The sequence below is a fragment of the Chiloscyllium plagiosum genome, chromosome 5 (genome assembly GCF_004010195.1).
Source record: "Chiloscyllium plagiosum isolate BGI_BamShark_2017 chromosome 5, ASM401019v2, whole genome shotgun sequence".
NCBI lineage: Eukaryota > Metazoa > Chordata > Chondrichthyes > Orectolobiformes > Hemiscylliidae > Chiloscyllium > Chiloscyllium plagiosum.
Genome location: NC_057714.1, coordinates 41,895,309 through 41,908,684, shown reverse-complemented (window position 1 = coordinate 41,908,684; position 13,376 = coordinate 41,895,309). Strand labels below are relative to the sequence as shown.

At 43.2% G+C, this 13,376-nt stretch overlaps 1 protein-coding gene across 2 annotated transcripts in view; it reads right to left on the bottom strand.

The window, feature by feature from the left end:
- LOC122549829 (serum paraoxonase/arylesterase 2-like) overlaps positions 1-13,376 on the bottom strand; it is a 63,799-nt gene that overhangs the window by 42,612 nt on the left and 7,811 nt on the right. For both annotated transcript variants that reach the window (XM_043689915.1, XM_043689916.1), the window contains exons 2-3: positions 3,303-3,373; positions 1,805-1,860 (exon numbers count right to left, since the gene is read on the bottom strand). In XM_043689915.1, coding sequence (XP_043545850.1) covers positions 1,805-1,860; positions 3,303-3,373 — 127 coding nt within the window. The remainder of the gene's footprint in view (positions 1-1,804; positions 1,861-3,302; positions 3,374-13,376) is intronic.

Sequence of the window (13,376 nt, the reverse complement as noted above, 5' to 3'; positions counted from 1 at the left end):
CAATGTGAAGGGATGGAGCATAAACCTCTAGGCCTATAATAATTCGTACTTTGCAGAGATTTCAATTACAGTTATTCCTCAAAGTATTAATCCAATATTGTTTTGTTATGTTGCAAAGAATTTAGTCTGCCTTCAACAGATACAAGTAACAATGGAATTCGGTGTCCTGGTATCAGGCAGCATAAAGGAATATTATTCACACACTTTCCACCAACCAGCCAATAGAATCTTATGAAAATGTTTTGTTAAAATATAATACGGTGATAAATGCACCCTGTACTTTTTTGGGGGGAATACATAAACAATCTAATAGAGAGGATTGCTTTCCATTTGTTAGTATAGCTGTACACATGGCAACCATGTGGAATAGACTTCTGCATTACCTGTCTTCTGACATACTTGTAGCTCTAAGGCAATATTTATGGTGAAATCTGGATTCAACTGTTGTATCAGCTGATCAGTGAACCATTTTCTATCAAATTAAAACCGTCTGTAAACTGGAGAAATATTTAATTTCACATTGGAAAACCAACTCCTTGTCATACGTGAGGAGGCGAAAGGAGGTTTGTGTTCACAATAAGGCATTTTGACAAAAGGTGTTGGGGAAAATTGCTTCCCCTGTGAACCAATAGTTTCAGGGCCTTTATTTAAAATCTCAACCAAAACCATAAATTAATGAGTTAACAAACCTTTTATATTTACTACAAACAACTTTGGGACAAAATTCATACGTGAATACAGAGCATAGGCTGCTCGGACAGAGTGGGGCACGCAGGTTACACTATGCAGGAGATGCATGAAGCAAGATCAACATTAATAAGATTAACATTATTTGAAGTTACAGCATCCATTCAGCAATCTAATAATGACAGGGAAGAAGCTGTTCTTGAATCTGTTGGTACATGGGTTCAAGCTTCTGTATCTTCTGCCTGATGGAAGAGGTTGTAGGAGAGCATTACGAGGGTGTGAGGGGTCTTGATGATGTTGGCAGCCTTCCTGCACCGAGAGGCGTAAATGGATGAGAGGCTGGCTTCCATGATGGTCTGGGCTGTGCAAGCAACTTTCTGTAGTTTCTTACGGTCCTAGGCAGAACAATTGCTGTACCTGGCTGTTATGCACCCGGATAGAATGCTTTCTTTGGTGCATCTATAAAAGTAGGTGAGGGACCTTATAGACATGTCGAATTTCTTGAGACACCTGAGGAAGAAGAGACGTTGTTGTGCCTTCTTGACCATCGCATCTATGTGGGAAATCCAGTATAGATTGTTAATTATCGTCACTCTTAGGAACTTGACCTTCTGCACCTCAGTTCCACTGAAGTAGACAGGGGTATGTCCTCCTCCTTCTTCCTTAAGTCAACAATCAATTCTTTAGTTTTGATGACATTAAGAGAGAGGTTGTCATCATTACACCACAACACCAAGCCCTCCATCTCCTTTCTGTCTTCAGACTCACCCTTGCTTAATATCCGTTCTACCGCAATGGTATCGGTAGAGAAGGTGTACATGGAATTTGTTTGGAATTTAAACAGCGACATAAGCGTGGGTATACAGGGAGGACAGTAGGGGCTGAGGACATATCTTTGGGGGAGCTCCAGTGTTGCATGCTATTGTGGAGGAGGTGCAGTTATTTCTTTTCACTGATTGCAGTCCATGGGTCAGGAAGCTGAAGGTCCAGTTGGTATTGCATTTAAATTAAAATCTATATTGTATCAGTGGACTTGTGCATCATGACTGTTCATCTTTCCCCTATGAAACTTAGGAAATGTAAGCATGCTGCTAATGAGTATCAAATACAGACTTACTGAACTAACAAGGGCCAGGCCTCCAGGGAGGATGCTGATGTCTTCAGAACCATATTCTGGAACAGCAAAGTATTTAATAGTCACTGAACAAACTCTTCAGACCCATACTATTACTTTAATATTAGTGTCAACTATCAGCTTTCCAACCTCCTTGATTTGTCATCACTTTTAACTATGTATTCATATACATCTTTAGTTTCGGTGTTCCCTCTGAAATGCGACACTCTAATTGTTAAAAGTCTGCTTGCCATGTGTCTGTCTATTCTACCAGTCTTTTCCCACCTGAAGATGGAGAAACATAGAAAATACAAGCAGGAGTAGGCCATTCAGTCCATCCATCCTTCCTGCTCCACCATTTAGTTTGAGCATGGATGATCATTCGATTCAATTGCTTGCTCCCTCTTTTCACTCCCCCTCCCCCCATACCTCTTTAGTCACAAGTACTACATCCAACTCCTTCTTGGAACCATACAATGCTTTGGCCTTAACTGCTTTCTGTGATAGCAAATTCCACAGGCTGACCACTCTCTGGGTGAAGAAATTTCTCCTCTTCTCAGTCTTAAACTGTTTCCTCAATATCCTTGGATGGTGACCCCTGGTTCTGAACTCTCCCGCCATCAAGAACATCCTTCCTACGTATTCCCCATCTAGCTTTGTTAGAATTTTGTAGGTTTCTATGAGATCCACTCTCATTCCTCTGAGCCCCAGTGAATATAATCCTAAATAATTCAATTTCTCTTCACACATCCATCCTGCCATCCCTGGAATCAGTCTGGTAAACCTCACTGCTCTCCCTCTACAGCAAGAGCCTCCTTCCTCATGTAAAGAGACCGAAACTGCACACAATATTCTAGGTGTGGTTCCAGTATAATTTTAGACAGACATCCTACCTCCGTACTCACCTCTTCTTGCTATTAAAGCGAACATTCCATTTGCTTTTTGATTGCCTGCGGACCCTGCAAGCTTACCTTCAGCAAATGGTGGTGAGGACAACCAGGTCTCATTGTTCATTCCCCTCTCTCAATTTATAGTGATTCAGATAATAAACTGCCTGTTTTTGCTACCAAAGTGGATAACCTCCCATTTGCCATGTTTTCTGTTTACAGTATTCAGTTCGTCTGAATCACACTGAAGAATTTCTGCATCCTCCTCCAAGCTCACCCTCTCATCCCATTTTGTGTCATCTGCAAATTTCCAAAGATTGTTATCCTTCACACAGTCACTATATTGCCAAGCTCTATGTCATCTGATAAGTTGTGTCCTAAATACCAAGGATTCCTCTTTTCTATCTACTGTGTACCCCCAACTACGTGACTGATGTATGAGAATAGTCTTTTCAAACCTGTATTTACCAACTGCAGCTACACCAGCCATCTATAATAAATCTAACAAACTAATTACCTCAACATAATCCCTGTTTGTTGCAGTGGAATTTAACCTTACAATTTTCATAAATTCTCTTTGTACAGCTGAATTCCAGTAAAAATTGAATACGTACCAATTCCTTTGATTAGATTGCATTTGCCAGGCTTGACTGGATCCAATTTCCTGAATACACCCATTTTATCGCTGCAAACCAATGGAAGCAACAAATCATTAAACTAATCATGTTAAAACATAATTGGAGTAGATTTCCAACGTACTGCTGGTGTAAAACATTGATATTCAACCCACACAAAAATCATGCTGTTTCCTCAATGGACAGTTGGTCTGCAATATCAATTTTCTGGCATTGGAACAAGATGAACATCTACCTCATTTGATGGAATAACAAGATTCCCAAACAAGTGTCTCAGGAATCAGATGTGCTTGTTCACTGTATTTATAAAAGGTTTAAAATACCTGCCCTTGCTACAGCATTGCATGTAAACGGTGTGTGTTGGTTTGCTTGAGCACCAAGTTCTAACACATTTATTTTTACACAGAACCAGTGTTTAGCAGCAGAGACTCTTTATAACTATGAAGGTATCAACCGAAGTGTTGCTCCACCCTCCTCTCCTCTCAACATACCCATCCACCTCACCTTGGCCTTAATGCATTTTGGAATTTGAGATGCATTTCACTTTTGATGTTAACGTGTCAGATCGTAAATCTTGTTCAACGAGCCCTACCTCCCCTTAGGCTGTTAGGAAATGACATGGTCTCATTGTTACCATATATTCTGGAAACTATAGCACAAGTTTAAATGTTTTTCTTCATTTTCAAATCTCTTCTCCAGCTCTGGAACAATAAACCTGTGGAAGTTTAGAACAATTTCTAATCTCTGGCTCAACACACTGTCTTATCCTCTGACTCTGTATTTTTGTTTTGCTAGTTGACTGTTCCCTCATCAAAAAATGTTCAAATACCCCACTTCTAATACATTGGAATGTATTTTATATGTTCTAACATGCTCTTCCTTCTTTTGAAAATAGTCCACCTCTGTCTTAAAAAAACCCTTAAATTCCATCTCTATAACAGTCACATAGATTTCTTCTACCTGCTCCATTTAAGACATTTCTGGTGTAGATGTTTCAGAGTGTTACTGACAGATGAGTTAAAGTCTGCCAGGGTCTGAGAAAGAGAAAAAAAGTATAGCTGCAAGTCTCCAAATTTCACCAATCAAGACGAAAGCTTGAAGCTCATATCAGATTGAAATGATCAAATTCATGATGAGTTTAAAGAAAAATGGAAGATTAATTTAGTTTTTGCCAGAGGCAGAATCTCCCATAGTAACCAATTGTGAAGGGAAGTTCTGGAGTTAAAATCACCAGGCTGGTGGAAGAGTTGAATTAAATACTGATACAATCAGATGAGTTTGTAGAAAAATAAATCTAAGTAGATGGCAAACAGACAGGCCAAGGATTAAGTGATTAAAAAATGGCACAGTCCAAAATGCTCACACAATAGGATAAGTGGAGGCCTTAGCTGGATACAAACAACTCTGTGACAAATAAATGACATCTGGTTAAGATATTGCTGATCCAATTTGAAATCAAGTACATGTTGTGCTGCATTTTGGAAAGGCAAATCAGAGCAAGACTTATACACTTAATGGGAAGGTCCTGGGGAGTGTTGGTGAACAAAGAGAGTGCAGGTTCATAGCTCCTTGAAAGTGGAGTCACAGGAAAATAGGTTAGTGAAGAAGGCGTTTGGTATGGTTTCTTTTATTGGTCAGAACGTTGAGTATAGGAGTTGGGAGGTCATGTTGTGGTTGTACATGACATTGGTTAGAAATAAAAGTGCTACAGATGCTGGAATCTAAAATAGACAGGCAGGAGGCTAAAAGAACACAGCAAGTCAGGCAGCATCAGGAGGTGGAGAAGGCAATGTTTTGGATGTAACCCTTCTTTAGGGCTGGAGGTGGGTGTAAGGGGAGCTGCAGATAAAGGGGGTGGCGGGGGAAGGGTGGTGGTGGGGATAGGTGAAGACAGGCAGAGGGTACGACCTAGTTGGTCAGTGGGAGGAATTAATCCGGTTGGTGACAGGAAGCAGTGGAAGGGAGGGGGAGGGGCCGGGATGGGAGTTAGGGGATGGGAAAGGAGGTTATTTTAAATTGAGAAACTCAGTGTTGAGTCCTCCGGGCTGTCAGCTGCCCAGGTGGAAGATGAAGTGGTGTTCCTCCAATTTGCCTTATGGTTTGTTTCAGCAATGGAGGAGGCCAAGGACAGTCATGTCGGGACTGGGAGGTCCGGTCGGCCCCTATGGGCCCTACTGCAATGCTCAGTGAACCGTCCCTAAGTTTACGTTTGGTCTCCCTGATGTATAGAAGACCACATTGGGAGCACCTGATGCAGTAAACTAGATTGGAAGAGAGGCAGGTGAACCTCTGTCTCACCTAGAAGAACTGTTTGGGGCCCTGGATGGAGGTGAGGACATTGCTTAAGCCACTTTTAGAACATTGTGAGTAATTCTGGTCTCCTTCCTATCAGAAAGATGTTGTGAAATTTGAAAAGGTTCAGAAAAGATTTACAACGATGTTGCCAGGGTTGGAGGGTTTGAACTATAAGGAGAGCCTGAACAGGCTGGGGCTGCTTTCGCTGGTGCATCAGAGGCTGAGGGGTGACCTTATAGAGGTTTATAAAAACATGAGGGGCACGGATAGGATAAATAGACAAATTCTTTTCCCCTGGGGTGAGGAGTCCAGAACTACAGGGCATGGATTTTGGGTGAGAGGGGAAAAATTTAAAAAGGGACCTAAGGGACAACCTTTTCACACAGAGGGTGGTATGTGTATGGAATGAGCTGCCAGAGGAAGTGGTGGAGGCCAGTACAATTAAAACATTTAAAAGGCATCTAGATGGGTTTATGAATAGGAAGCGTTTAGAGGAATATGGGCCAAGTGCTGGCAAATGAGACTAGATTTATTTAGGACATATAGTTTGCATGGACTATTTGGACTGAAGGGTTTGCTTCCATGCTGTACATCTTTATGAGTCTATGTAAGATGTGATTCTTTGCCAGAGTTCAGCCTTAGAATGTTTAAGACTTGCTCTCCTGTATGCATATGGATAAATGATCATAATGTGTACCTCAAAATCCTGGTACTTTGTCACATTGAACAATAATAGTATCTCACATAGTCAGCATGATCTTGCATCACATCCCTCAGACAGCTGTATTCAAGTGAGTGCTGCCCTACCTGCTGTGCTTTTCCGGCACATACTCTGCGAGACTACCATTGGATGTGGTGGTGATAATGGTTAAAGCACATCAGAAGGGAACAGACCTTATCCAATGAGGTAACCAATGGGCAGAAGAGGCAGCTAAGGGCAAAACCACAACAGGCCATGAGCAGCAGATAGCAGCTGTAGCAACCAGTCTGGAGGAGAAGATGGGCAATGTACACAAGAATATAGAAGAGGAGAAGGGGAGTGAGAGAAACAGAGTGGTAAAAAAACTGATGACCTCTGGCAGAATGATAAAAGAGTGGTAGCATCACATTTCATTTAGCACAACCTTCTGAAAATACATTATCGAAATGTACATCATGGAAGGAAAGCCATAATGGGGAAGACGGACAGATGAGAGAAGGGTGGTGCTGGAAAAGCACAGGTCAGGCAGCATCCAAGGAGCAGGAGAGTCAACGTTTAGGGCATAAGCCCTTCATCAGGAATGTGAAGGGGGAAAGGGGGAATGAGACGTAAATAGGGAGATGGGGTGGGGCAGGGGGATGGTGGACAAGGTAGGTGGGAAGGCGATAGTTGGATCTCTTCATATCTCAAGTCTGTCCTGTCCCCCTTGCTCCAAGAAATCCCCACATACGGTCGGGACACCACTTTATGCCCTCCATCTCCTCCATGACTTTTGATTCCTGCTCCCAATACCTCATCTTCCAGTCCCTATACACGTCCATCCATGACCAAGGTCTATAAGCCCCCCATTGCTTCCTCTCCTGCCGACTCAACCAGCCCCCTCTCCACCAACACTCTTATTCATTTGGTGGAATTGGACCTCATCCTCAACAACTACTCCTTTGAATCTTCCCACTTCCATCAGACCAGAGGGGTAGCCATGGACACCTGCATGTGCCCCAACTATGCCTGTCTCTTCATTGGATACATGGAACAGCCCATCTTCCGCAGTTACGCCAGCACATGCCCCACCTTTTCTTCCGCTACATTGATGACTGTATCGGCGCCACTCGTGCTCCCATGAGGGGTTTGAACAGTTCACCTGGATCATCTTGGACACTTCCTTTCCTTTCCTGAACCTTTCCATCGCCTCTCCAGCGACCGAATCAAAATTGACATCTATTTCAAACCCACCAACTCCCACAAATGCCTGGACCACACCTCCTCCCACCTGCCTTCTACAAAAATGTGATCCCTTACTCCCAATTCCTCCGCCTCCACTGTATCTGCTCCCAAGAGGAACAATTCCACTCCAGGACATCCCAGATGGCCTCCTATTTCAAGGACTACAATTTCCCCTTCCATGTGATCAACAAAGCCCTCCAGCGCATTTCCTTCACTTCCTGCACCTCTGCCCTTGAACCCACCCCTCCAACCGCAACAAGGATAGCACTACCCTGGTCCCATCCTCCACCCCACTAATCTCTGGATATAGCGCATTAAACTCCACCATTTCCGCCACCTACAATTAGATGCCACCATCAGAGATAAATTTCTCTCCCCAACCCTATGTGCATTCCACAGAGACCATTCCCCTCTGTGACTCCCTTGTTAGGTCCACGTCCCTCCCACCGACCCACCCGCCACCTTCCCATGCTGCTGCACGAGATGTAAAATCTGTCCCCCCTCACCTCTGCCCAAGGCCCCAAAAGATCTTTTCACAGCCAGCAGAAACTTTCCTGCACATCCATCCACCTCATCTACTAGTGTCCATTGATCTTGATGTGGTCTCCTCTACATCGGGGGAGGCAGAACGCCAACTCACAGAGCGTTTCAGGGAACATCTCCATGACATACACACCGCCTTGTGGCTGACACTTCAACTCTCCCTCTCACCCCCCCAAGCACATTCAAGTCCTGGACTACCTCCACCGCCGAACCAAAGCCACCCACCAACTGCAGGAAGAATGCCTCATTTTCCATCTTGGGACCCTTCAATCACACGGCATCAACGTCGACTTCAGTAGTTCTGAAATCTGTCCTCCTCCCACCTCATCCCAGATCTCATCCTCCAACTCAGCACCACTCTCCTGACCTGTCCTATCTGTCCATTTTCCTTCCCACCTATCTGCTCCACCTGCATCCTATCACAATTACCACCCACCTGCATCCTCCAATTGTCTTCCCAGCTACCTTTCCCTCTGACCCCCCCACATTCCTGATGAAGGCCTTATGCCCAAAACGCAACTCTCCTGCTCCTTGGATGCTGCCTGACCTGCTGTGCTTTTCCAGCACCATCCTTTTCAACTCTGGCTCTCCAGCCTCTGCAGTCCTCACTTTCTCCCAGAAGATGGTCAGATGCCAGTGGTAGCCAGGAATATAAAGAAGAATAGGGTAAATAGACAATGTCTTTTCTCTGGGGTGGAGGAGTCCAGAACTAGAGGGTGTAAGTTTAGGGTGAGAGGGGAAAAATTTAAGAGGGACCTAAAGGACAACTTTTTCACACAGAGAGTGATGCATGTATGGCATGCCAGAGGAAGTGGAGGAGGCTAGTACAATTGCAACATTTAAAAGGCATCTGGATGGATATATTAATAGGAAGGGTTTGGAGGGATATGGGCCAGGGGAATGCGAAAGGGGACTAGATTAATTTCAGATATCTGGTCGGCATGGACAAGTTGGACTAAAGCATCTGTTTCCACACTGTACATCTCTATGGCTCTATAACACTGTCAGTGATGCATGGTATATGCCCAGCATAACTTGAGAAGACAAGTCCATGATGTGTCAAAATGTACATGTCACACCAGACTTGAGCAATAATAGGACAGCAGTAACAAATAGACTGCATGAGATCCCACCCTCTAGTTTGGGAAAAAATCTATTGTTTGTTCATTATTGACTAATTCACGAAGCCTACCTCATAGGAGATAATTCAGCTACAATTGTTTCATGTGTAATGGTAGAAGAGGTGATGCCCACATGGGGAATACCACTGCTAGGGAAAAGACACCTATCATTCACCCTATCTATACCCCTCATGATTTTGCAAACTCTATAAGGTCACCTCTCAACCCCCTACATTCCAGTGGAAAATACTCCCAGGCTATCCAGCCTTCCTTTATGACTTAAATCTTCCATGACTGGCAACATCTTAGTAAATCCTTTCTGAACTATCTCTACAGTAATAATAGCCTTCCTGTAACTGGGCAACCAGAACTGGGGACAATATTCCCGAAGAGGCCTTACCAATGTCTTGAACAACCTCAATATGGCTTCACAATTCCAATATTCAAAGGACAGAGCAATTAAGGCAAGCGTGCTTTTTAATCACCATGTGATGCAAACATGAACCCTTCAGTCCCTCTGTCCTAAAACAATATCCAATGCCCTAACATTAATTATGTAAGCCTTACTCTTGTTTGTTGTACCAAAATGCAATATCTCGCATTTATCCAGATTGAACACCATCTGCCACTTTTCAGCCCATTGACCCATTTGATCAAGATCCCTTTATAATCTCAGCAAACCTTCTTCACTGTCTACAATGCCACCAATTTTGGTGTAAACCGCAAACTTATTAACCATGCCTTCTATATTTGTATTCAAACCATTTATATAAATGACAAACAAAAGAGGGCCCAGAACCAATTGGAACACCGTTAGTCACAGGCCTCCAGCCCGAAAACAAGCCCTCCACCATTACATCATTTTACACAGGGGGCTCAGCCACAAATTAGATTGGTCTGCTGTCACCAAATCAATAGGTTCAGAGTTTGTGTTCTCAATCTAAGAAAATTCTGGAAAATGATCCCAGACAGATAACTCAGTGCGGGTCATGACCCGACATTAGGAATTTAAAGCATGGCCATTGCTCTAGGGATTCATGCATGAACCGGACTGATTGATTAATGTGTCCAAAAATATCTCAAATGGAGCAGGCAGGAATGATGTCTGCAACATTTATGGTTCACAGATACTCAGGCAGACATGGGAAAGCTGAAGACAAATATGTGGATGACAAATGCACATTTGTTTAACTTGTCATGGCACAGACAGCATGACTTGACTAGCTGCTAGCTCAGGGGTTTAGCATGTGTACATGTATAAATGAAGTGTGTTATAATTAATCATTTTAATCATCATTGTTATGGCAATCCTAATTATGGTAGTATGATGACATTACCCATTAGATATTACATAAAGGAGTCTAGATGAGAATGGTGCTGGAAAAGCACAGCAGATCAGGCAGCATCTAAGGAGCAGGAAATTGATGTTTCAGGCAAAAGCCCTTCGTCAGGAATTACCTAAAGGAGACAATATTGAGATAATGGAAGGTGGGAAGAAGCATCTAAGGTCTCTTACCACCAAATGTTGTAGAGAGAGAAGGTAATAGAGTAAGCAACCACTTTAAATAGATGCAGTTTCGATACCTCTTTGGTAATATATCTACATCTGATACAAGAGAAAGAAGAAGCAAAGCTGCAGGTTTAATGCAATAGCCAATGGCACAATGAGTCAGATTGGTTGTCAGAAACTAACTTACGCTGTGTATCAGTGTACAGAGAGATGTGGAGTTCACGTGTCACAAAAACATGTTCAATGTGGGATTGATTGATCCTGTCCTAAAACCGGCTATGCAGTGTGTTTATACCCAAAAGTTAGAGTCTAGGGTAGAAAAGGCAGAACAGATGGAAATCCACAGGGGAGAAATCATTAACATACAGGCAGAGGAAGACATTAAGAAAAATCTTACATAGTATCTGAGCCAGTTTGTTTAAGTAATCGCACTATTCCCTGAACACCTTACAGCTATTAGAGAGGAGACCCAGTGAGTATATAGAATATACAACTTGTTGTAACAACTAATTCAGGCATTGATTGATGATATTGAACAAACAGATACCATTATTTAGTGGTAGAACATTTGGAATAAGGTATTTATTTTTTAAGATGAATTAGAATCATCTCCCATTTTTTCTTTATTGTGCAGTAGGTACTGGCTCTATATTTATCTACTGCAGCAGAAGGACAAAAGAGATGGTGAGGAGAGTTGTATTTGGAGAATGCAGGACCAAAACACATGAGTCTCGGCCAACCTGAACCAATGATACAGCTAAATACCTTTCTAGCCCTAATCTCAATACTTAACCAGTATCTATGAACAGCAGACCATAAGCAGAAAGAGAGATATACAATGAAGTAGGCTATCTTGAGCCAGGCCAATGGCCAAATTATTGGAGGAGTTGGAAAGGTTAAATACAGAATCAGTGAGAAGTATGTGTAGTGAAATAAATCAAACTAACTGGCAAAAAGCCAAGCCAGAGAGTGAGGGATGGAAATAGACACTGTCCAGACTGCACAGTCAGCAAGATAAAAGGTGGAAACAAACACTACTTGAGATATGTACTGTAGGAATTAAGTATTAAAATTAGCTTGTAAATTGATCAGATTAGAAATTGATGTAAGGTGTATAGAAACAAGAACCTGTGGAGTTTTGCCAGAGTTCAGCCTTAGATTGTTGAAAACTAAAACAAAAACAGAAATTGCTGGAAAGGCTTAGCAAGTCTAGCAGCATCAGTGGCAAGAAATCAGAGGTAATGTTTCAGTGACCCTTCTTCAGAACTCCAGAATGTTGAAAACTAACTCTCCTGGTGTATACATGAGTAAACAAATCATTACCTATACCAAACTTTTCAAATTATTGATTAAATTTGATAAAACACTGGGAAAGGAAAATTACTGAAAGAACATGGGTTCATTTCTCAGGGAAATGCTTTAAGTCAGAGTCAACCTGTCTTGTTTAAAATTTAACATAGGTGAACAGCTGACTTTCAGTCATCACCTAACCACTGTACACTCCCTGGCTCCAATGCCTCTAACCAGTCAGTAATTCCTCTCATTTTATATCAATGTTGGTTTAGCTTTTCCATTATGAGAAAGTGAGAAGTGCAGATGCTGGAGATCAAAATCGAAGAGTGTAGTGCTGGAAAAGCGCAGCAGGTAAGGTCGCATCCGAGAAGCAGGAGAATCAACTTTCTTTGCATAAGCTTGTCATCAGGAATGAGGGGGTGGCCCAAGAGGGCTGAGACAAAAGTGGGAGGTAGGTGGGGCTGTGGGGGGAGGTAGCTGGGAATGTAATAGGTAGATGAAGGTGATAGGTCAGAGAGGAGGGTGGAGCGGATAGATGGGAAGTAAGATGGACAGGTAGGACAGTTCAAGAGGTTGGTGCTGATTTGAAAAGTTGAACCTGGGATTAGGTGGGGTGCGGGGAAATGAGGAATCCACGTTGATCCCACATAGTTGGAGAGTCCCAAGGCAGAAGATGAGGCGTTCTTCAGGCGTCAGGTGGATTGGATTTGGCGGTGGAGAAGGCCTAAGACTCCCATGTCCTTAGCAGAGTGGGAGGGAGAGTTGAAGTGTTCGGCCACTCTCCTCTCTGATCTATCACCTTTATCCCCACCTTCATCTATTACATTCCCTCCAGCCCCACCCCCTCCCATTTATCTCTCAGCCCTTTTGGGCTACCCCTACATTCCTGATGAAGAGCTTATGCTTAAAACAGCGACTCTCCTGCTTGTTGGCTGCTGCCTGACCAGCTGTGCTTTTCCAGCACCACACTCTTCAACTCTTAGCTTTTCCATTGGTTTGTGAATAATACTGAAAAAAGTCACATTGTCAAACCTTTTGTCTTGTGTCAACAAACAACATGGAGAAAGTGAGGACTGCAGATGCTGGAGATCAGAGCTGAGAAATGTGTTGCTGGAAAAGCGCAGCAGGTCAGGCAGCATCCAAGGAGCAGGAGAATCGACGTTTCGGGCATAAGCCCTTCTTCAGGAAAGAGGAGGGTGTGCCAAGTAGGCTAAGATAAAAGGTAGGGAGGAGGGTCTTGGGGAGGGGCATTGGGAATGCGATAGGTGGAAGGAGGTTAAAGTGAGGGTCATACGCCGGAGAGGGGGTGGGGCGGAAAGGTCGGGAAGAAGATTGCAGGTCAAGAAGGCGGTGCTGAGTCCGAGGGT